Source organism: Oncorhynchus masou, chromosome 29 (genome assembly GCF_036934945.1).
Source record: "Oncorhynchus masou masou isolate Uvic2021 chromosome 29, UVic_Omas_1.1, whole genome shotgun sequence".
Taxonomy (NCBI): domain Eukaryota; kingdom Metazoa; phylum Chordata; class Actinopteri; order Salmoniformes; family Salmonidae; genus Oncorhynchus; species Oncorhynchus masou.
Genome location: NC_088240.1, coordinates 68850525 through 68875005, shown reverse-complemented (window position 1 = coordinate 68875005; position 24481 = coordinate 68850525). Strand labels below are relative to the sequence as shown.

The window sequence follows — 24481 nt, the reverse complement described above, 5'->3', positions numbered from 1 at the left end:
TGTGTGTGTGTGTGTGTTATGTGTTTGTGTTTGTGCGTGCGTGCGTTTGTGAGTGTGTATGGGATGTTTGGCTATCTGAACTTCATTGCAGCTGGGTACTTATCCCCTTACTTTGTGGCCAGATTCTCCAATACCAATACTCACCGAGAGTGATAGAGTTCTGTAGTCAAATGACAGGCTATGTTTGGGGATAGGGATAAATCATTAGTACAATCTGTCCTATCATATTTAAGAAAGTGTTCCCTTTTAGGTGGAGGCATATACTACAGCACTCCACAGTTGATCCTTACACGTCAAGGTAACGTATGTGGAGTGGTTTGGCTCTGTTTATGTGACTAGCAACTTGTGTGCTGCAACACATAATGTTAGCCCTGTTTTGTTTGTCTGCCTATTTGGCTGTATCCTAACACTACTGCTTATGCCTCGACTAAAATAGACTGAATTATACTATATCGACAAATATAGTTTACAGAAACCAGTGCTTTACAATGTTTTTACTTTTGACTGACACTGAGCATAGTGCCACAAATCGTGGATGTTTAATCTGCTCTAGTTTAAACCTGGATCCTAGGACCAGTCAGTCTTGTCCCAGGAAGGCAGGTTTAGAAGCTATAGGACAGCAGTACAGAAGGAGGGCCTTGGCCTCCCACTGAGGTAATGAGGTCATATTTGAGACTTTTTCCAGAAGAGGTATTCACATTCTCTCCTTTTCACAGAGAGGGAGAGAAAGTGAGAGAGCGAGAGAAGGAGAGAGAAAGAAAGAGAGAGAGAGGGAGATGGAGAGAGAGAGAGAGCCTGGCAAGGCCTCAATGCATCCACAGATCAGATCTGCCTCTGCTACTGATTATCTGCTGTTTCTGTCATTCCTCCCTCCCTATTTTATTTCTCTTTTTCTTGGGGGGAGAAGTTGTCAATGAGGCTAGGAGGGAGGGAGTCAGCTAGGGTTAGGGTTTCATTCGAATCCTGCTCAGTCCAGGTCTTAAAGGGTAATGAAAGTAGAATCCATGTTGTGTGTGTAACACCAGGCTGCTTCTCCATCTCTCCTCAACTCACACTCCCTCCTCCCTACCGCTGGTGTGTTCCCCTCGGGTCTGTTCAGGACTGCAACGTTACTGAACACTAAAATTGAAATGTATCACATAGAATAGATATGTTTGTCTGTCATGTGGAGCTGGTAATTCTGTTCCCAGCTCTATTCAAGACATTTCTATCTGCAGCGTTCAGTATAATTAGGGTATTTGAGCTGTCTTCTGTCTGATCAGTCTTCTTGTGACAACCTCTCTGTCCAGATGTGTCCAGCCCTGATGGCCGCAGGAAGACTACCAGCACCATGACCCTCAGCAGTCTGTCCAATGGGAGTCCTGGAACACCAGGGGGTGGAGCCCAGGCCTTATGTCAGAGGAAGAGGCTGAAAGCGCCTACCCTGTCAGAACTGGACAGCTCCGACTCTGACGTAAGTGTGTATGTGTAAGTGTGTGTATGTGTTTGTGTTTTTGTGCTTGCATGTGCATTTGTCTGTGTGTGTGTGTGTCTTCTGGTAGTTGACATCAGTATACAGTTGAAGTCGGAGGTTTACATACACTTAGGTTGGAGTCATTAAAACTAATTTTTCAACCACTCCACAAATTTCTTGTTGACAAACTATAGTTTTGGCAAGTCGGTTAGGACATCTACATTGTGCATGACACAAGTAATTTTTCCAAAAACTGTTTACAGACCGATTATTTCACTTATAATTCACAGTATCACAATTCCAATGGGTCAGAAGTTTACATGCACTAAGTTGACTCTGCCTTTAAACAGCTTGGAAAATTCCAGAAAATTATGTCATGGCTTTAGAAGCTTCTGTTAGGCTAATTGACATAGTTTGAGTCAATTGGAGGTCTACCTGTGGATGTATTTCAAGGCCTACCTTCAAACTCAGTGCCTCTTTGCTTGACATCATGGGAAAATCAAAAGAAATCAGCCAAGACCTCAGAAAAAAATAGTAGACCTCCACAAGTCTGGTTCATCCTTGGGAGCATTTCCAAATGCCTGAAGGTACCACATTCATCTGTACAAACAATAGTACGCAAGTATAAACACCATGGGACCACGCAGTCGTCAATACACTCAGGAAGGAGACGCGTTCTGTCTCCAAGAGATGAACGTACTTTGGTGCGAATGGTGCAAATCAATCCCAGAACAACAGCAAAAGACCTTGTGAAGATGCTGGAGGAAACAGGTACAAAAGTATCTATATCCACAGTAAAACAAGTCTTATATCGACCTAACCTGAAAGGCCGCTTAGCAAGGAAGAAGCCACTGCTCAAAAACCGCAATAAAAAAGCCAGACTACGGTTTGTAACTGCACATGGGGACAAAGATCATACTTTTTGGAGAAATGTCCTCTGGTCTGATGAAACGAAAATAGAACTGTTTGGCCATAATGACCATCGTTACATTTGGAGGAAAAAGGGGGATGCTTGCAAGCCGAAGAACAGCATCCCAACCGTGAAGCATGGGGGAGGCAGCATCATGTTGTGGGGGTGCTTTGCTGCTGGAGACACTGGTGCACTTCACAAAATAGATGGCATCATGAGATAGGAAAATCATGTGGATATATTGAAGCAACATCTCAAGACATTAGTCAGGAAGTTAAAGCTTGGTCACAAATAGGTCTTCCAAATAGACAATGAACCCAAGCATACTGTCGTGATATGACATGCTATTCTATAAAATAATTTCTCCGTAATTAATATTACCTGATTGAGCTAATCATGTAAATGTAATTAACTAGAGAGTCGGGGCACCACAAAATAATATTTATAGAGCTGTTATCTTCCGAATAAACTCTTAAATACCGAGCAATATTTTACATCAATAGCAGTCAATATTAATCGTCACCATAATTCAGTCTCATCTGAAAGTTGTAAATTCTTGGTTATCTGCACGAACCCTGGCTAACAAGTTGAATCAGCAATGCAAAATTGGGTGTAATTATTTATTTACTAAATACCTAACTAATCACACAGAATTACACATACACATAATTAAATCATAACTTGATTACAAATGACCTCATAAAGGAAAACGTCCCTAGCGGGAGGAAAAGATATGACAGCTGGTTACACAAAAGAAAAAGGTCTGGGTTTGAGTGAAAGAGCGGGAAGACTGAGGAACAAAGGGTGAAGCTATGCTATCGTAAATACAGACTCTTATGCATTCTAAATTACCGCCCGTTTGGAAAAGGAAAATGCAATAAATATTTACTCTGAGCTGTGCTTCGGTAGGTTGGTGGTAGATGGAAGGTCGTGTTGCCCAACCGAGTCCTTTGTCCTTTGAAGAATGTCTCTGGTTGTCAACTGGACACGTTGTAGTAACGTCGTTGTGTGATAAACGGGATACTCAGTCTGTTCCTTCCTAACCCTCGTTTGCAGCGGCTGTTGCTAACTCAACGGCTAGGAGGTATCACTTCTGTAGTTAATAAGAGTTCAAAGTTCATACCATTCGCAACCAAAGCTCACGCTGATGTTGGCTTCGTTCTGTAGTTAATTATCTGAACAATTCTGACATCGGACCGTCGTCCTCACATCCTCGGAACAGGAGGTTATATTGTCGTCAAGGGCTTATATAGGAAGGGAGGGGAGGGCGTGCTTGAAAAGTATTATAGCCCATTTCCCTACACAGGGGCGGGCCACTGATTGAGCAGAGCCTTATGAAAACACAAATCTCACATTTTAGAAGCTAAAATCACATTTCATCCCATCACGAATAATTTCATATTCAAACATTTAAATTGAACAACAATTCCATGTGAATCCGATAACTCTGTGTAGACTTTCCACTGTCATCTTATCATTGATGAGAATGTCTCAGATGACAAACGAACTGACATCATATTTCATATTTCATCATACATGTTCAATTGGTCGGATTACCAGAATATAGTTCATCCCCCCCACCTTCTGATGTTTCCAGAACCTCTATGTTAACCAAGGGTTTTCCCAATGTAACATCAGTAGGGTAGAGAGAGGAAGAAGAAGGGGGAAAGAGGTATTTATGACTGTCATAAACCTACCCCCAGGCCAACGTCATGACAATACTTCCAAAGTTGTGGCAAAATGGCTTAAGGACAACAAAGTCAAAGTATTGGAGTGACCATTTCAATGCCATGACTGCAATCCTATAGAACATTTGTGGGCAGAACTGACAAAGCGTGTGTAAGCAATGAGCCCACAAACCTGACCCAGTTACAGGTCTCCTAGCTCTGCCAGGAGAAATGGGCCAAAATTCACCCAACTTATTGTGGAAAGCTTGTGGAAGGCTACCCGAAACGTTTGACCCATGTTAGCGATTTAAAGGCAATGCTACCAAATACTAATTGAGTGTATGTAAACTTCTGACCCACTGAGAATGTGATGAAAGAAATAAAAGCTGAAATAAATCATTCTCTCTACTATTATTCTGACATTTCACATTCTTAAAATAAAATGGTGATCCTAACTGACCCAAGACAGGGGAATTTTTACTAGGATTATATGTCAGGATTTATGAAAAACTGAGTTTAAATGCATTTGGCTAAGGTGTATGTAAACCTCCGACTTCAACTGTACATCCTACAGCACTGCTCTCTGTTGTTCCCCTTACAGGATGACATCACCATTGGGGGTCGAAGGTCAGCCAGTAGCTCCAGTGTCTCTACATCGGTGGTAGATGACACATCTCCAGAGTCTGTACTGGGCAGGAAGAGTGAGTTGACCAGAAGGCCAGAGTTAGGGTTGGGGTTAGGGTTCAACCAGGGTGTGGACATGAAGCTAGGGTTTATTTATTTTGTGGTATCCAATTGGTAGTTACAGTCTTGTCTCATTGCTGCAACTCTTGTACGGACTCGGGAGAGGCGAAAGTCGAGAGCCGTGCGTCCTCCGAAACACAACCCAGCCAAGCCTCACTGCTTCTTGACACAATGCCCGCTTAACCTGGAAGCCAGCCTCACCAATGTGTTGGAGGATCACCTGGCGGCCGTGACAGCGTGCATTGCGCCCGGCCCGCCAAAGGAGTCGCTAGTGCACGATGGGACAAAAACATTCCTGCCGGCCAAACCAGGATGACGATGGGCCAATTGTGTGTCGCCCCATGGGTCTCCCCATCGCGGCCGCCTGCAACAGAGCCTGGACTCAAACCAGGATCTCTAGTGGCACAGCTAATACTGGGATGCAGTGCCTTAGACCACTGCACCACTCGGGAGGCGATGAAGCTATTGTTAAGGTTATCATGGAGATCCTAGAATGCTATATGTAATTCTATGCTTTCACAGCTCTCAGCTGTTCACCTGACAGCTCTTCTATGCTGAGACTAATGCTGTCAAAGAGAGTGTTCTCAGTCAACTTAACTGGTAATATAAGGGTTACAGTACTATATAAAAGTATATCACACATATCCTCTCTCCCCCCACCCCCAGCTCCACCCATGTTCCTGCCCATCTCCTCCACCCCCCAGCCTGAGAGAAGGCAGGCCCCCCAGAGGAGACACTCCATTGAGAAGGAAACACCCACCAATGTACGGCAGTTCATACCCCCATCCAGACAGAGCTCCAAGTCTCTGGTGAGTAACAGAAGAGAACAAGGAAACACCCCTGGCCTCCCCCTCTTCATACACCTCTATAACATCTGTCTTCCCCCTCCTCCATACACCTCTATATCCCCTGTCCTCCCCTCCTCCATACACCTCTATAACCCCTGTCCTCCCCCTCCTCCAAACACCTCTATAACCCCTGTCCTCCCCCTCCTCCATACACCTCTTTAACCCCTGTCCATATACCTCTATAACCCCTGTCCTCACCCTCTTCCATACACCTCTATAACCCCTGACCTCCCCCTCTTCCATTTACCTCTATAACCCCTGTCCTCCCCCTTTTCCATACACCTCTATAACCCCTGTCCTCCCCCTCTTCAATACACCTCTATAACCCCCGTCCTCCCCCTTTTCCATACACCTCTATAACCCCTGTCCTCCCCCTCCTCCATACACCTCTATAACCCCAACCCCTGTCCTCTCCCTTTTCCATACACCTCTATAACCCCTGTTCTCCCCCTTTTCCATACAGCTCTATAACCCCTGTCCTCCCCCTTTTCCATACACCTCTATAACCCCTGTCCTCCCCCTCCTCCATACACCTCTATGACCCCAACCCCTGTCCTCTCCCTTTTCCATACACCTCTATAACCCATGTCCTCCTCATCCTCCATACACCTCTATAACCCCTGTCCTCCCCATCCTCCATACACCTCTATAACCCCTGTCCACCCCCTTTTCCATACACCTCTATAACCCCTGTCCTCCCCTCCTCCATCCACCTCTATAACCCCTGTCCTCCCCCTCTTCCATACACCTCTATAACCCCTGTTCTCCCCCTCCTCCATCCACCTCTATAACCCTTGTCCTTCTCAGGTCGGGAGGATAGCCCATCATCTGTTCCCCTGGACCCCCCTCCTCCTCCACTCCCCTCCCTCCACCCTCCACCCCTTACGGAGCTCCTACCCTGTCGAGGTGTTTGTCTTGGGCATGGTGTGGTCTGCCCTGTCTGCTCTGTGCAGGGGAAGAAAGCCTGTCAAGGTTTGCCAGTCGCCCCTTATTTCCCTGCTGGTGCATCTTAGTTCATCATCATCTCTTCTAATGCTTCCTGCTTTCCTAGAGACCCATCCCTCAGCCCAGGACAGTTGCTGTTTTCATAGAAAGCCCTTCAGTTTAGGTGTCATTGTCATTATGCATTTTGACAGTCAACAGCAGATGCATCCCTCGCTGGAGCACCAATCATTTCATCATACTCAGCTTTCCTCCATGTAACCATAGTTATAGTTGTTGTGCTTGCAAGCATCATGTAGCCTAGCGAGCCACTGCCAATTAAAACAATGCTCTAGATAAATTAAATCCTTCATGTTGTGTACACTGTATATAACCTACTGTTGTTCAGTAGCAAGTATAAACTCCCTGTTTTTTGTTATTGTTGATAGTCCCTAGGCTCTCCCCCTCCCTCCCTGTCTCTGGGCCAGAGACAATGCAGCCCACTGTATCTCTGTGTGTCATAAGATCAGCAGCAGGAGCCGCAGCAGCATTAGAATCACAGTATATTAATAGTTCTTCTGGGAATGAGAAACATTAGATGGGTATAATTAAAAAAAACTTTGAATAGAGACACATTATTAAGATACATTATTGGAACAACACCAGGATGACCAGTAATTGCAGCAGCAGCAATAGACCTGGGGCACTGTAGAATATACAGTTGAAGTCGGAAGTTTGCATACACCTTAGCCAAATACATTTAAACAGTTTTCACAATTCCTGACATTTAATCAAAGTAAAGTTTCCCTGTCTTAGGTCAGTTAGGATCACCACTTTATTCTATGAATGTGAAATGTCAGAATAATAGCAGAGAGAATGATTTATTTATTTTTATTTTTATTTATTTCATCACATTCCCAGTGGGTCAGAAGTTTGCATACACTCAATTCGTTTTTGGGAGCATTGCCTTTAAATTGTTAACTTGGGTCAAACATTTCGGGTAGCCTTCCACAAGCTTCCCACAATAAGTTGGGTGAATTTTGGCCCATTCCTCCAGACAGAGCTGGTGTAACTGAGTCAGGTTTGTGGGCCTCCTTGCTCGCACACACTTCTTCAGTTCTGCCCACAAATTTTCTATAGGATTGAGGTCAGGGCTTTGTGATGGCCACTCCAATACCTTGACTTTTGTTGTCCTTAAGCCATTTTCCACAACTTTGGAAGTATGCTTGGGGTCATTGTCCATTTGGAAGACCTATTTGCGACCAAGCTTGAACTTCCTGACTGATATCTTGAGATGTTGCTTCAATATATCCACATAATTTCCCTCCCTCATGAAGCCATCTATTTTGTGAAGTGCACCAGTCCCTCCTGCAGCAAAGCACCCCCACAACATGATGCTGCCTCCCCCGTGCTTCACGGTTGGGCTGATGTTCTTCGGCTTGCAAGCATCCCCCTTTTTCCTCCAAACATAACGATGGTCATTATGGCCAAACAGTTCTATTTTCGTTTCTTCAGACCAGAGGACATTTCTCCAAAAAGTATGATCTTTGTCCCCATGTGCAGTTGCAAACCGTAGTCTGGCTTTTTTATTGCGTTTTTTGAGCAGTTGCTTCTTCCTTGCTGAGTGGCCTTTCAGGTCATGTCAATATAGGATTTGTTTTACTGTAGATATAGATAATGTTGTACCTGTTTCCACCAGCATCTTCATATGGTCCTTTGCTTTTGTTCCCAAGGATGAATCAGAAGTGTGGAGGTCTACAATTTTTTTCTGAGGTCTTGGTTGATTTCTTTTGATTTTCCCATGATGTCAAGCAAAGAGGTACTGAGTTTGAAGGTAGGCCTTGGAATACATCCACAGGTACACCTCCAATTGACTCAAATTATGTCAATTAGCCTATCAGAAGCTTCTAAAGCCATGACATCATTTTCTTTCAACTTAGTGTATGTAAACGTCTGATCCACTGGAATCGTGATACAGTGAATTTCAGTGAAATAATCTGTCTGTAAACAATTGTTGGAAAAAATACTTGTGTCATGTATGAAGTAGATGTCCTAACCGACTTGCCAAAACTATAGTTTGTTAACAAGAAATTTGTGGAGTGGTTGTAAAACGAGTTTTAATGACTCCAACCTAAGTGTATGTAAACTTCCGACTTCAACTGTAGCGTCTCCTTGGTCTCACCGCAGGCTTATTTATTGAAGTCAGAAACAGGCAGAAAGAAGCAGAAAACCAACCGCAACCCCACCTACAGAGCAGAGGGACCTTGTCTATTTTTAGGTTGTCAAGACCTTTAAGTGAATCAGAACTAAGTAGAGGATTTAAGATGGCACCGTAGAGGGCCTCCCGGGTGGCGCATTGGTCTAGGGCACGGCATTGCAGCGCTAGCTGTGCCACCAGAGACTCTGGGTTTGCGCCCAGGCTCTGTCGCAGCCGGCCGCGACAATATCAACATACATCTGACTGGTTCTACTATATACCGGCAGGATAGAACAGCAACATCTGGTAAGACAAGGGGCAGAGGTCTATGTATTTTTGTAAACAACAGCTGGTGCACGATATCTAAGGAAGTCTCAAGCTATTGCTCGCCTGAGGTAGAGTTTTTCATAATTATTCAAGCGAATTATACATAAAAAAATCTTATTTGATATATGGAGGATCTCGAACCCTACGGGTAGGGAATACTCCTTTTACTCTTATGTTCACAATGTTTATTGTGAGGTTGAATCCTCAGCTCCTCACAGAACCAGGCTGCCAGGAGTAGGCAAAACAGAGGAAAATTGGTAGAGCTGGAGGGATAAATTCACCTACTGGATAGGGAGAATGCTAGCCATCCATCTATGTAGAAACATTAAAAGATGACCTCTTTAAAAGTTGTATATAATAAGATTCTCTCAGCTAAAATTGCTAAATATTTTCTATATGCCAAGCAAAAATATTTTGAGTTTGGTGACAAACCACACAAATCACTCGCCAGACAACTTCGAAAAAATGTGAATGACCGAATGATTCACAAAGTTAAATCTGCTTCTCGGGAATTACTCTCTTCCCCCAAAGACATCAATGACAGATTCTGTCAGTTTTAGGAGACTCTATATACATCTAAAGCGAATCCTAACCCCTTAATTATGCAAAACTTTTTGGAGGACTGTAATCTTCCTGCCCTGAACCAGGAAGATTCTAACTTTCTGAATAAGGAAATATCTCTTGAAGAAATTCGAGAAACAATTATATCTCTAAAGAGTGGCAAGACCCCAGGCCCAGATGGATACCCTGGTGAATTCTATAAAACATTCAGCAACATGCTCTCTCCCTACCTGCACAAAATGTTGGTTCAGGCCAATGAGGATGGACCTCTCCCACCTACTTTGGATGAGGCGTTCATTACAGTCATAAATAAGAAGGGTAAAGATCCGGATGAGGTAGGGCCATGGGGCGGCAGGGTAGCCTAGTGGTTAGAGTGTTGGACTAGTAACCGAAAGGTTGCAAGTTCGAATCCCTGAGCTGACAAGGTACAAATCTGTTATTCTGCCCCTGAACAGGCAGTTAACCCACTGTTCCTAGGCCTTCATTGAAAATAAGAATTTGTTCTTAACTGACTTGCCTAGTAAAAAAAAAATACAGACCAATATCTCTGCTTAATACAGACCAAAACATTTTTGCAAAAACTCTGGCTAACACTTTAATTGGCAAATTGGTCCATTCGGACCAGACCGGCTTTAACCCTAACAAAAACTCATTCTTCAATCTCAGGCGCCTCTTCAACATTATGAGGTTACCCAACGTGGACCTTGCCGTTATATCTCTTGACGCTGAAAAGGCCTTTGACCAAGTTGAGTGGTCTCATCTATTCAAGGTCCTACAGAAATGTAATATTGGAGATGGGTTCATAAATTGGGATCCAGCTTTTATATAGGAACCCCTGTGCGAGAATACTCACTAACCAATCATTGTCGCCCCGATTTAGCCTTCACAGAGGGACAAAGCAGGGTTGTGCGCTGTTGCCTATGCTCTTCGCCCTAATTATTGAACCTCTCGCTCGGGCGATTAGATCTCATGCAGCAATACACGGCAATAATACTAAAGATACTCTAAATAAGATTTCCCTATACGCAGATGACATCCTCCTCTATGTAACAGAAACCCAAGATAGTATTCCAGCTATTCTTGATGTGATTAATTTGTTTGGTACCTTCTCGGGATACAGAATAAATTGGAACAAGAGCAAATTAATGTCCATACGGTTGCAAAACACCTCCTGGCTAGAACATCTTCCAGTACATTTTTCTCAAGATAACTTACCTAGGAATTGTAGTTGCCAAACAATACTCCTCACTATTTAAATACAATTTCCCCTCTCTGATGCAAGAACTCAAGGCAAACATACAATTTTGGAGAACTCTCCCAATTTCTCTGCTCAAAATAATTAATGCCATTAAAATGGTCTTCCTCCCATAACTACTCTACCTATACCACAACATCCCAGTATTCATACTTAAATCCTCTCATAAACAACTGGAGTCAATTATCTTATAATAAACTTATAATCTTCCCCGAAGTAACTTTTTCAGATACCTGCAAATTAGAGACTATGTTAGAAAACACCTCCCAACATTTGGGAATGCTAAACCTTCCATGTTTGACGGATGCATAAAAATATGCCCCACCTCAGACAAACTGATATCTCGTCTATATGATGCTTATCAATCTGTTAGCATACCTTCTACAGATGCCATTAAGGCAAAATGGGAGGAAGAAGTAGGGACTGACATTTCTGTGGCAGACTGGGAAGATAGCTTGGAGTATATCCACACATGCTCCATTAACTCCAGACATCGTCTCATACAATTCAAGGTATTACACTATTCCAAAACTAAACTGCATAGGATATTTCCTGATACATCCCCTACATGTGATAAATGTCAGGCTGCGCACGGTACACTACTCCACTGCTTTGCCCTATGCTCTAGCTTGCATGGTTATTGGTGTGGAGTTTTTAGGATCCTCTCTGAAGTTCTGGAGACTTCAATAGACCCAGACCCGCTTCTGATAATCCTGGGAGTATCTGATTCCCTAAACGGATTAACCAACCCCCCAAAAGCAACTAATCTCTTACAGTCTCATTTCGGCAAAAAAATAATCTTGTTTTGGAAAAGGAGGGAAGCTCCCTCTTCCAAATTACGTCTCAGCGAATTGGCAAACACTGTACACTTAGAAAGAATTAGATATATTCTGAACAATAAATGATCAACATTTGATCAAATCTGGCAGCCTTTCCTCTCTTACTTGGACCAGTTGGCGCTGTGAATTTGTACATTTTAACACACTCTTAATTGTAGTATTTTAATCTACCTTTGGGCAACATGTGCTGGCCCCACTACCCGCACAATCGGGAGGGGATAAGGGGGAAGAAGGGGGGGTCACATCTACCCTCTTTCTTTCTACATGTCCTTGTTCTGTATGTCGTGTTTTGTATTATTTGTTTTGTACCCAGAACTCTGGGTCTTGTTGTTCCTGTCTGCTCTATGATGTTTAGATAAGAATTGTATACTTGTGTTTTATACCTATACACCATTCTTATGTGTGTTCAATAAAAAATATTTGAACAGAGTTTCTCATAATAACCTGCAGACCACATTACCTACAGACAGCGTTTTCATCTATATTCTTTGTAGCTGTTTACATACCACCACAGTCAGAGGCTGGAACTATGATAGCATTGAATGAGCTGTATTCCGCCTTAAGCAAACAAGAAAACGATCACAATCTTTGTCCCCATGTGCAGTTGCAAACCGTAGTCTGGATATTTTATTACGTTTTTTGAGCAGTTGCTTCTTCCTTGCTGAGTGGCCTTTCAGGTCATGTCGATATAGGATTTGTTTCAATATCAGATGAAGCAGATGCTAAGCTACAGGACTGTTTTGCTAGCACAGACTGGAATAGGTTCCCAGGATTCCTCCAATGGCATTGAGGAGTACACTACATCTCTCAAGTGCATCGATGAGGTCTTCCCCACAGTGACCGTACGTACATACCCCAACCAGAAGCCATGGATTACAGGCAGCATCCGCACTGAGCTAAAGGCTAGAGCTGCCGCTTTCATGGAGCGGGACTTTAACCCGGAAAGTTTTATAAGAAATCCCGCTATGCCCTCTGACGAACCATCAAACAGGCAAAGCGTCAATATAGGACTAAGATCGAGTTGTACTACACCGGCTCTGATGCTCGTCGGATGTGGCAGGGCCTGCAAACCATTACAGACTACAAAGCGAAGCACAGCCGAAAGCTGCCCAGTGACACAAGCCTACCGGACGAGCTAAACTTCTTCTATGCTCGCTTTGAGGCAAATAATACTGAAATATGCATGAGAGCACCAGCTGTACCGGATGTCGGTGTGATCACGCTCTCTGCAGCCAATGTGAGTATGACCTTTAGACGGTTCAACATTCACAAGGCCAGACAGATTACCAGGACGTGTATTGCGAGCATGCACCGACCAACTAGCAAGTGTCTTCACTGACATTTTCAACCTCTCCCTGTCTGTAATACCAACATGTTTTAAGCAGACCACCATAGTGCCTGTGCCCAAAAACACTAAGGTAATCTAAAAACACTAAGGTAATCTGCCTAAATGACTACTGACCCGTAGCACTCACGTCTGTAGCCATGAAGTGCTTTGAAAGGCTGGTTATGGCTCACATCAACACCATCATCCCAGAAACCCTAAACCCACTCCAATTTGCATACCATCACAACAGATCCACAGATGATGCAGTCTCTATTGCACTCCACACTGCCCTTTCCCACCTGGACAAGAGGAACACCTATGTGAGAATGCTATTCATTGACTACAGCTCAGCGTTCAACACCATAGTGCCCTCAAAGCTCATCAATAAGCTAAGGACACTTGGACTAAACACCTCCCTCTGCAACTGGATCCTGGACTTCCTGACTGGCCCCACCCAGGTGGTAAGGGTAGGTAACAACACATTCACCACGCTGATCCTCAACACAGGGGCCCCTCAGGGGTGTGTGCTCAGCCCCCTCCTGTACTCCCTGTTCACTCATGACAGCATGGCCAGGCAAGACTCCAACACCATCATTAAATTTGCTGATGACACAACAGTGGTAGGCCTGATCACCAACAACGACGAGACAGCCTATAGGGAGGAGATCAGAGACCTTGCCGTGTGTTGCCAGGACAACAACCTCTCCCTCAATGTGGACTACAGGAAAAAGAGGACCAAGCAAGCCCCCATTCTCACCAACAGGGCTGCAGTGGAGCAGGTTGAGAGCTTCAAGTTCCTTGGTGTCCACATCACCAACAAACTAACATGGTCCAAGCACACCATGACAGTCGTGAAGCGGGCACAACAAAACCTATTCCCCCTCAGGAGACTGAAAAGATTTGGCATGGGTCCTCAGATCCTCAAATGGTTCTACAGCTGCACCAACGAGAGCATGGTATGGTATGACAACTGCTCAGCCATACCAGGTGATGCAACCAGTCAGGATGCTCTCGATGCTGCAGCTGTAGAACCATTTGAGGATCTGAGGACCCATGCCAGAGGGTAGTGCAAACGGCTTCCTGCCATCCAGGACCAGGCTGTGTCAGAGGAAGGCCTTAATAATTGTCAAAGACTCCTGCCACCCTAGTCATAGACTGTCCTCTCTGCTACCACACGGCAAGCGGTACCGGAGCGCCAAGTCTGGGTCCAAGAGGCTTCTAAACAGCTTCTACCACCAAGCCATAAGACTCCTGAATATCTAGTTAAATCTAGTCAAATGGCTACCCACACCACTGCCACTCTCTGTTGTCATCTATTCATAGTCACTTTAATTAACTCTACCTACATGTTCATACTACTTTACTATCTGGTGCCTCCGCACATTCTCTGTACTGGCACCCCCTGTATATAATGATATTTAATTTTTTACTGCTGGTTTTGGATTTGATTAATTTGATTTGATTTCTGGAATTTTCAGGAATATTGACATTATTTGTCATCACTCAAGTTGTTTACTCGTACCTTGCCCTTTGTGCTTTGTTTGTCCCCTCGTCTTGCCAAGAGACTTTTTTTGCCCAAACTAGTCTGAACTCGGACAGAGTGCACCGCGAGGTGCTGGTGTGTGTGGGCTGAATGGTAACAAGGGCAGTTAGTGTGGTTGTCATAGTAACCCGGCTGGTACACTGTGTGTGTGTGTGTGTGTGTGTGTGTGTGTGTGTGTGTGTGTGTGTGTTTTCAGGAGGAGTTCTGTTTCCCGGTAGAGTGTTTGTCCCTGACAGTGGAAGAGGTGATGCACATCAGACAGGTGCTGGTCAAAGCAGACCTGGAGAAGTTCCAACAGTACAAGGACGTGTACAACGCTATGAAGAAGGGAAAGGTCAGTTTACCGCTGTTCATTTACACCCAGCTGAAGTACAAGTCTCTCGGACTAAACATCACAGTATCTATTGTTGGGAAAAATCATCTCACACGTTCCTTTCAAAATATTTGTGCTCACTCGATTTGATCACACACTGTTTTTTGAATGATTTGATTGCTTTTGTCTTAAACTTTTAAACTTAAACCTTATCAGAATTAATTATTTGTTACAGCTTTGCTTCTGTTGCCGAGCCAAAAGGTTTTCCTTGTTCACCTGGTCCTACACCTGCCAGTTCTGCAAAAGGCCTGTGTGTTCACAGTGCTGTCAAAAAGTATGTCATATCTATTCTCCCACACTGATAGAAAGTCAGCCCATAATATTGACAGTTCTATACTGTACCTCCAGTGTCTTTATGAGTGTGTTCATACTCTGCTCTATGTCTGTCTCTCTGTCAGATGAGGCTGCCCTCCAAGCCCTATGCCAACCTGCCCATATATTCCCTGGGCTCTACCACCACTCTACCCAGGGACCGTGTAGCAGCCCTGGGGAAAGCTGCCAGTATAGCTGGTCCATCAGCCACCCCAACAGCAGCAGCAATTTCAGCAGGAAAAGGAAAAGCAACAGTTAAGGCAGCAGTCTCAGCAGCAGCAGCAAGACCAAGCAGAGAAGTAGCAGCAGGACCAAGCAGAGAAGTAGCAGCAGGACCAAGCAGAGCAGCAGCAGCAGGACCAAGCAGAGCAGCAGCAGCCCTCAAGCCTGAGAAACCCTCTACCAGCCACCACCGCCTCAGCCTTCAGAAGACCATGTCCAAGTAGACACCGCTCTACCTCTTCTCAAGATCAGAACTTTTTTTTAAATGTACCCCTGTCTTAGATTTACAAGACTTATTCTCAATTGAAGTTATGTTCTATTTTAAGAGCAACTGTAGCCGACTGAGCCCAGTGAGGGACAGGGACAGAACCTCATCTGTTACACAACTTTGTGTTAACCTCTCCTCCCTCCCTCTCTCAGGTTGTCTAAACACAGTAGTCTGGAGAAGTCCCAGTCCCGGGACGAGGTGGAGCTCCCAGCGGAGCTGACGGAGGACTGGAGCACCATGGAAGTGTGTGTGGACTGCAAGAAGTTCATCCACGACATCATCTCCTCCAGCAAGCACAGCCTCTCCCTGGCCACCAAGCGGGCGCGCTTAAAACGCAAGACCCAGTCCTTCTACATGTCGTCTCCCAAGGGAGCTGATTACCGACCATCGGAAAGAACAATCAACGAGGTCTAGACTCTCCCCTCGTCCTTGTCTACCTTCTCCACTGTCTTCTAGCTGCTCCCAGAACTTTTGGCACAATACAGAACTCTGAGTGACTGGGTTTTGATCTGGGTGACTGTGCTGTGATCCGGCCTATACCAGTAGATGTGTCTAGTTTAGTCTGTCTGTCGATGCTGTCAGCGCGGGCTGTGGACCTTTACTTTTCCTTGGAGGAATGTGGACTGTGTAGTCAGTGCTTGTTGCAATATCCTCTGATCGTCGCATACAGTACCAGTACTTTCAGACAAAAGGATACTAGTCCATTTTTATACAATATTTTGTTCAGTAATGTAAATGTTCCCGTAATGTTCTGCCATAGAGAGGTGGTTAAGGACACTGAATGATCAAATGTAAAGTATGAGGTAGTGTAAAGATTCAAAGCGGTATGGCCTCAGTCACCCCCTATACTGTGGTAGGAGCTACTCGCCCACAGAAAAATCAATGAGCACAAGGCAAAATAACGCTCTATGTTTGAATTCCTCAGGCTGTAGTATTCTACTGTAAGAGAGTAGGTGTGATGCTGACAACACAAGTCCCATACTGAGAGCTGTGAACACCTTAAAGCGGAGACAATACGAGACAAAAGCAACAAACGATTGGATGATGACTCAAAAATATATGGAACTGTAGATGTTTTTTTTTTACAAGTTATAATTTTCTATGGTAAGGTATACATGTGTACATATGGTTCGGCTTAAAGTCAGGTGGTTTGTGATGAAAAGTTGTCTCCCTTTTTACTCTTCTTGACATGTTCAGGTTATTTTTAGCTGACGGTACAATAATGAGTTATGCTCATTGATGTTCTCTGGGTTCTGAGCCGTCTTGATGAAGCATCATTTTACCATAAAGAATAACAGGTAAACAAACAGCGTTTTCACTTTGCTCAAAGTTGGGTTGTACCCATGAAGGTAGCCCAAACCTCTCCCCTGTCTCTCCGTAGGCGTAGGGTCTACAGGACTGTCAGGTGTCAGCTTTAGTGCCAAAAGATTTCCTTCTGTCTAAACCATAATATAAAACCCAAATAAGTATTTTTCTCTGGTGTAAATATTCATTGACCTTGCTATAGATAGCCATCGCAGCCCCCGATTAGAGCATGCTTCTGCAAAAGATGTCAGACTACTGAATATACTAACCATAGAAATAGAATGGTTATTAGTATGTTGCCAACTACCATTGTTGCATATTATTATGGGATATTAGAATCCCGTTGTCTTAACCTTTGTCATCTTCAATTTAGACCCATGCCAGGAAGTAAAAGCAGGATGTGTACCCTTCATTCTGTGCTGTGATGTTTTGTTGATTCAACACAACTGACATTACTAAATATGTTGCATTGCATGAGCCACATCAGTTAGCATCATTTGAATGAACAGTCTTCATTACCATGGCAATCCAGCATCAGTTGATAGAACATTCCAAATAACCATGGAAATTATTGCATTGCAATACCATTGAGCCATTGTGAGTGTACAGATGAGTTTACCAGTCAAATTTCCAGGGTTAGAGCTTCCAACCCTGTTCTATTCATTCTATTTCTATGATACTAACACTATGACATGATGAAGGAACAATATTAACACAGTATTTGTCACTGGTAGTTGAACACGCGTGATATCATTGAGCAGGTACAGTAATTGTGCTAGATAATCATAACAAAATCAGACACAAACAGTAGGAATCACTTTTTGTTCATATTTTATATAGCCTGTGCCCCCAAAAATCATCTAGTCTGTTACAGTAACAAGCATGCGCCCCCAGAAATATATTCATATTTTGTGAAAGAAATCTATACCTACTGTTATGTTGATTTTACTTATTGATGTGAGTTTGACATGGCTTTTTCTTTGGTTTTGAATGGAATATTTCATATTGTGCAGATAAACACCCATATTCAATAACAGTACAACAATACATGAAATGATCTCAAATTGTCTTTCTTTGCTTTACAATAGTTATGGTGTGATTTAACATGCTTAAAACCACCCTCTGTTTTATTGTATAGGCAGCAGTTTTATTGTATAAGTATGGTATAAGTATGGTATTACACGCTACTCTCATGTTCAACTCAAAGCCTCAAAATGATGCCTTCATGAATTTGTATATCAGTTGTGTGTGACTGTGTTGTGTCTTAACCATACAGTTTGTCTCTAAACCAGAAGCAGAAGCATATTTTGGGAGCCAGGAATCAGGATGTATGTATATTAAAATGTCTATTACAAATCCAGTCTTGTTCCTTATATTTCTGCCTTCTTCTCTCATCATTAACATATTATTGTTGTGACAGATTGAATCCACAGGGAGTCAGCATACTGTATGTAAATATTATTTATAGTAATGTCCGTCCATAGAGCAGGTCCGTGTTTCCTTGACAACTTACATCACGACTAAAATCATTTAGACTTGGGGCTATTAACTTAGCCTAGATCCAAACTAAATTGCTCTGTTTGGTAAAGTGAAACAGAACTATTCAGTTAGGATCCAGGCTTAGAGATTGTTTCTCACAAAACAAGTCATTGCAGGACAGAGTATGGACTACAGTAAGTAGAGGTGATCTACTGTGTGCTACATAAAAGGCCCATATGTGACAGCAACATGCTGTACTGCTGTGTAGCTTGTATCTTTAATCTGTTCAAACCTTCCAGATGTAACTCCCTCCAGGAGAGCTCAAGAAATGATGACAAAGAATAATAAAAATGTAATGCAATACCTTTATAATGTTGTATGGATATTTCATTAGGTGACATGCCAGCTTTTCAAGCAAAACATTATATTGAGAAGCAAAAAAATATTGTTCGTTGACAGATAAAACAATAACAATTTCTGTACCTTATAATACACCTTTTTTTCTAAAGAAATAACATATATCAACAAATGTTGATAACTTACAATACACAGTGAATATGTACAGTATCATTTTCAGCAAAGATAATTCAGTATGCCCTAACACATGCATTCAAATTAAGAAATGACGAATACATTCAAAGTAAAACAGCACCTTTTTATTTGTTACAGCATTAAATACTTAAAATAAATAAAATGCACTTTATCAATAGCAGTGGTCAGTGCGGACATTATACATTGGGTTCACAGAACGTAATGTATGTACTGTATGATTCAATACTTACTCCATAAGTCCACGGACCAAAAATATGGTTCCTTCTTTGATTATGTAGGGTTAAGTTATACTATCCAAACAATACACAGCAATTTACAATACATATACATTCCCCAGAAATCAAGTTCATTGACACAGTAAGGAACATTACAATTTAACCAATGGCCATACATTTTGTCCCCATATACCTTATGGGGATTGAGAGCCATGGTCGCCCGTGGTGCAGTCGCTTGCTCAAGGGCACAACAGCAGGAGATGGCATCTAGGATAGAAGAGCCATATATGTATGGCTCTGTAGGATACTGATGCAGTGCCACACAACAACTAGTTTAGACATTAAAGTTTAGACATTAACTCCACATTTTTAAGGTTAAAGTTCATTTAGGATTTAACTCCGAGATCTTAAGGTTAGGCATTAACTCTTAATGGTTAAGGTAAGGGTTAAGGTTTGGGATAGGCTTAAAACAAAAATCTCAAAAACAACTTTCTATCACCTGATTTGAACATGTAACATTTGGCTCCAGAGGCAGGTAGCCTAGCAGTTAAGAGCATTGGGCCAGTAACTGAAAGGCACCTAACACTAATTGCTCCTGTAAGTCACTCTGGATAAACGAGTCTGCTAAATGACTTAAATGGAAACTAGTTGGTGGTGTATGAGGGGAGTTTCCCCACTACAATGTAAACCACATTGAGCATCTGGAAAAGCACTACACAAATCCAATCAGTTACTTTTATTAATGAGTTCTTCTTCTTCCCCTTCTTCCTCTTCCGGTGTGTCTTCAGCCTGCAGGTTGTTGTTGTCCCCGATGATGACGTACTGCAGTTGGGACCCATAGACCTGGACACTCCTCTGGAGCTCTGGATCTGGACAGGCCTGTACTGCTCTCTGGTGATCACTGGTGACGTTGCCTCCCATTGTCTCTGCAATAGAGTCATCAATGGAATGCAGTACAGTACATGAAAGTTATGAATCTAATGGCTTCTTTGAACTCAGTAAAGAAAGGTAAAGTGAAGGGTACATTTAAATGCTTAAGGTTTGAGCGCCAAAGGTGCAGGTCAAAAAGAGAAGTGAATTATTATACTAAAAATATGTACATATGCGCTTGTATCTGTGAATGTGCTTGAATCTTGTATCACACTATTTTAAATATATGAAGTGATGAGAATTTGACTGTAACTTACCGTGCCTTGCATCCTCTGAACCCATGCTCTGAGGTTGTTGTACACAAGTTGTCACACCTTGAAAGTTGCCATCTCCAATGATGCAGTTAGTCAAATTGGAGTGGCTGATGTTGATGACGTAAGTTGGGGCAGTGTTGGTCCTCCTCCTCTCTGTTGCTTGGGATGTGACAAAAAAGGGAAGAGGTTGAAAAATGGGAAATTGTTGTTGACAAGAGTATCCCGGTGATTCCCGTTGCGTCATGATGATGACATACTGTAAAAACCTCTATGAGCTTTAGTTTTGGACACGTGGAGAAACCATTTAGATTTAAGCCTACACTTTATCTTTAAAAAAAATGGAGGAATGGAACATTCTTGGGCCTCACCTGCATCAGACACCAAATGGTGCTGGGTTTCCAGTGCTTTCAAAAGGTAAAGTGGGGTAGAATGTGGCTTGCCATATACATAACATATAACATACTACAGAGAAAACGTGCTGCAATATAGGCCAAGTTAGCCTATCTCTCTAAATGTCACATAACATTATTTTCATTTTTCATTTGATTGAACCTTTATTTACTTTAGAATCACAAAATCACCGTAAGCCTAGACTAATCATAACCATATTTAAATGTTGATGAAAACGACATGAAAACTATAGACATGTAGGCCAAAGTAATTTACTTGCAATTAATCAAATGAAAAAATGTACACTTTTGAAGAGACTTACCTGGGAGGTCGGTGACTCTTTCGAACTGTGGTGGGCACTGGCAACACTTTTCTAGTGAGTCGAAAAAGAGCAGACAGGCGTTGCGACCCTTCTTCAGCACCACCTGGAGCAGTTTGGCAGCCTTCTCCATGTCTGTTCTCTGGGACCAGATCACCTGGCTCTCATACTCGGTGATGGTCCTGGAGCTCAACAAGTACACGCACAGCCTTTCCACCGCACAGCATGACATAGATTTGCTAAGAGCGTGTAACTGAAGTTGTAAGCTCCTTTCTTGGATGAGAGAGCATTAACAAATAACAGAAATATTTCACTGTTGTTATAACATGATAATAATATGGCATTTGCTTAATTCATGCAAAATAAAATATGATGGAAAGATGAAAGAAGTGTAGTGTAGGCTAATGCAAAAATATCACATTCACATCGACCATAACGGGTTATTCCCCATCTAAACCACTTTCTGACTGTAAACATAACATCATTTCGTGCCTGCCTGCCCTACATTCCATTACATTTTAGATCTTAACATTAATTAACACCTAACTGTATAGTTTATAGTGTAGGCCTAAATACAGAGTTTTCTTGTTTTTCATCAATTGCTTCCATACATATCATAGGCCTATCACTTTCTGTTTAGATCAGACCCATTGTAATCTCGGTTAACACAGAACTAAAATTGTTAATTGTCAACCCACGAAAAATTTGAAGAATGTGATTTCTTACCAGGTAAAATCTCGCGTTTTTCGTTACATAGTAACATAATTGTTAATTTGACAGAACGATATAGGCTACATTACAACAGTGCATAACTTTGTGTGTATCATTTCGACTGAGAATGAGAAATGGGCTGCAATCGGTTGTCGGTAATTTTTATAGGCTGCGGTAGCAAAACCTAAAATAAATAAAAGTCCCTAATGGTGGGGGCATGCGCAGACTGTTTTGGGAGTTTCCATTCGCTTCAATCCTCATAATAAATTCACCAACTGCGCTTGTGTTGTCAAGAAGAACAGAATAACACATGACAAGAATTGCAGCAAACTGGCCATGGTATAAAGTATTGTTAACGTTATAAATGCATTTATAATTGCATTTGAATTATTAGAATCTTATAGGATAGCTGGAGTATCTAATGCTTAAACCAATAATTGCAAAAGCCATTTGAACAGTACTGAAGGTTTATCACCACAGTACATTTGGTTTCAGTTTGTATATTGGTTTGATATTCAGAAAGGTCAATACCTCATAGATAGAAGGTCCTAGGATGATTCAGGTGATATATCTAGAATCAGATGAGGATAAGGATCAATGTACAGGTTTTCCCCCCATTCATTTCCTTTGGAAAAAAAAGTTACTTTATGTTGGTTTCAATAGGGGAATATTATGCAATCACTGCTGAGGGACCATCTTAAAAGTGCAATCAGCTGTACCTGGTGTTTACAGAAACCTTTTAAATTATTAAATCATCGAAAGATCTTAAACCAACTGTTTACTCAATAATTACATTCTAAAATTGTATCTTGTTTATTTTTAATGGATTTTATGTAACAATATGAGCTCATAAAACATAAATAGGTCTATGATCTTTCTCACTCATATGCAACCTATTGTAGCCTACTTGCATGACCTAGAGAGCTAAAATCACTTGTGGCAAAGTCACTATTGCCTCTAATCCATGATGCACACATTAGCATTCCCATTTTAAAGTTCCCTGATTTATAAATGAATATTTCATAATTACCCTTTTTAATGGCTTCCGCTCCACATGTGAAAGAGATCTACAGACAAGTACAGTGTGTTCCCTGACCTCTATTATCACAGTGAATTACTTTTTAAAGCTGTGGTTATTAATTAATGTACAGATCTAATTTTCAATAGCTTCCAGTCCAAATTACATACACATCTAAAACCACTTGAGTTTATATTGTTGATCTTCCTTGTCCATAGTGCACCCATTAGAATTGCCATTTTATATTGCATTGATATTCATACGAATATTTCCTGTGATAAGTCTCATTTTCAATAGCTCACTGTCGATATGAGCTATAGATTTACAGACAAGTGTGATGAGTTCCTGGACCTCTATTATCAAAGTTACACCTTTTCATCTACTGGAAGATGGCTAAACAAATGGAATATCCCTTTGAGCAGGTGAAGTTATTAATTACACTTTGGATGGTGTATCAATACACCCAGTCACTACAAATAAACAGGCATCCTTCCTAACTTGCCAGAGATGAAGGAAAACGCTCAGTGATTTCACTATGAGGCCAACGGTGACTTTAAAACAGTTACAGAGTTTAATGGCTGTGATGGGAGAAAACTGAGGATGGATAAACAATATTATAGTTACTCCCCGTTAGTAACCTAAATGAAAGAGTGAAAAGAAGGAAGCCTGTGCAGAATACAAATATTCCAAAACATGCATCATGTTTGCAATAAGGAACTAAAGTAAACTGCAAAAAGTGTCAAAGAAATTAACTTTATGTCCTGAATACAAAGTGTTGTGTTTGAGGCAAATCCAACGTAACATACTCACTGATGTGTTATGTTGGATTTGCCTCAAACTAGATCTGTACATGAATTGATAACCACAGCTGTACTTGGTGATACATTTTTAGAAAATCAAAGGTGAGCCATTTTGAATAAAATATGAAGGTGTACATTTGATGAAAGGTACATCTTTATATTGAACCCATTGAACTCAACACACTTGTATGTTGGTCTGTAACTCATATGGACAGTGAACTATTGAAAATTAGACCTGTCACATGATATATGTATGTAATATCAGTAAATAAAAATTGCAATTCTAATGTGTGTAGACTACTACGGACGAGGGCGTTCAGAGACATAACCTCATGTGGTTTTTAGATGTATATGTTATGTAGATAGGAAGCTATTGAATTAACATCTAAAGCTGTAATAAGAAGAATATTTCTAGAGAATCAAAGGGGAGGAATTGCATTTTTTTTAATAAAAGATCTTTGATAGAGCTTTGATAAGAGAGGTGATAAGAGAGGTGAAGGAACTCATCGCCATTGTCTGTAGATCTGTAGCTCGTATGGATAGGAAGGTATTGAAGGTCAGACCTATCACAAGAAATATACCTATAAAATCATAACTAATTAATGTAGCATGGATGAGTGGGCAGTTACTTCACATGATGTGGTTTTACATCTCCATTTCACCTAGTATCCTTGTAAATGGGTCAAAAGCCCTTAGTAGTTAGAGGTAACTAATAAAATGCTTGGCCCCTTAGTGACGGGA

General features: G+C 42.0%; 2 protein-coding genes across 8 annotated transcripts in view; one reads left to right on the top strand and one right to left on the bottom strand.

Moving 5' to 3' along the window:
• The window catches only part of LOC135520391 (protein spire homolog 1-like), a 65428-nt gene extending 46996 nt beyond the window's left edge, over nucleotides 1–18432 (top strand). For 2 of the 4 annotated variants that reach the window (XM_064945915.1, XM_064945914.1), the window contains 8 exons: nucleotides 251–298; nucleotides 1290–1453; nucleotides 4632–4731; nucleotides 5441–5583; nucleotides 14789–14926; nucleotides 15141–15239; nucleotides 15364–15719; nucleotides 15920–18432. In XM_064945915.1, the coding sequence (XP_064801987.1) occupies nucleotides 251–298; nucleotides 1290–1453; nucleotides 4632–4731; nucleotides 5441–5583; nucleotides 14789–14926; nucleotides 15141–15239; nucleotides 15364–15719; nucleotides 15920–16181 (1310 nt within the window). In that variant the 3' untranslated portion in view covers nucleotides 16182–18432. The remainder of the gene's footprint in view (nucleotides 1–250; nucleotides 299–1289; nucleotides 1454–4631; nucleotides 4732–5440; nucleotides 5584–14788; nucleotides 14927–15140; nucleotides 15240–15363; nucleotides 15720–15919) is intronic. The other 2 variants (XM_064945918.1, XM_064945917.1) reach the window with 1 other exon arrangement.
• Nucleotides 18433–19185: 753 nt separating this feature from the next.
• Nucleotides 19186–22570, bottom strand: LOC135520392 (uncharacterized). Of its 4 annotated transcripts, none has more exons than XM_064945920.1 (4): nucleotides 22454–22570; nucleotides 21215–21484; nucleotides 20506–20661; nucleotides 19186–20244 (listed from the first exon to the last, which is right to left on the bottom strand). In XM_064945920.1, exons 2-4 carry the CDS (start codon nucleotides 21441–21443, stop codon nucleotides 20045–20047), a joined length of 585 nt encoding a protein of 194 aa, XP_064801992.1. In that variant the 5' UTR covers nucleotides 21444–21484; nucleotides 22454–22570; the 3' UTR covers nucleotides 19186–20044. The 4 variants fall into 4 exon arrangements, with proteins under 4 accessions (XP_064801992.1, XP_064801993.1, XP_064801991.1 ...); XM_064945921.1 differs by having other exon boundaries at nucleotides 21215–21420; XM_064945919.1 differs by lacking the exon at nucleotides 22454–22570 and adding an exon at nucleotides 21938–22447.
• Between the last annotated feature and the right edge of the window lie 1911 nt (nucleotides 22571–24481).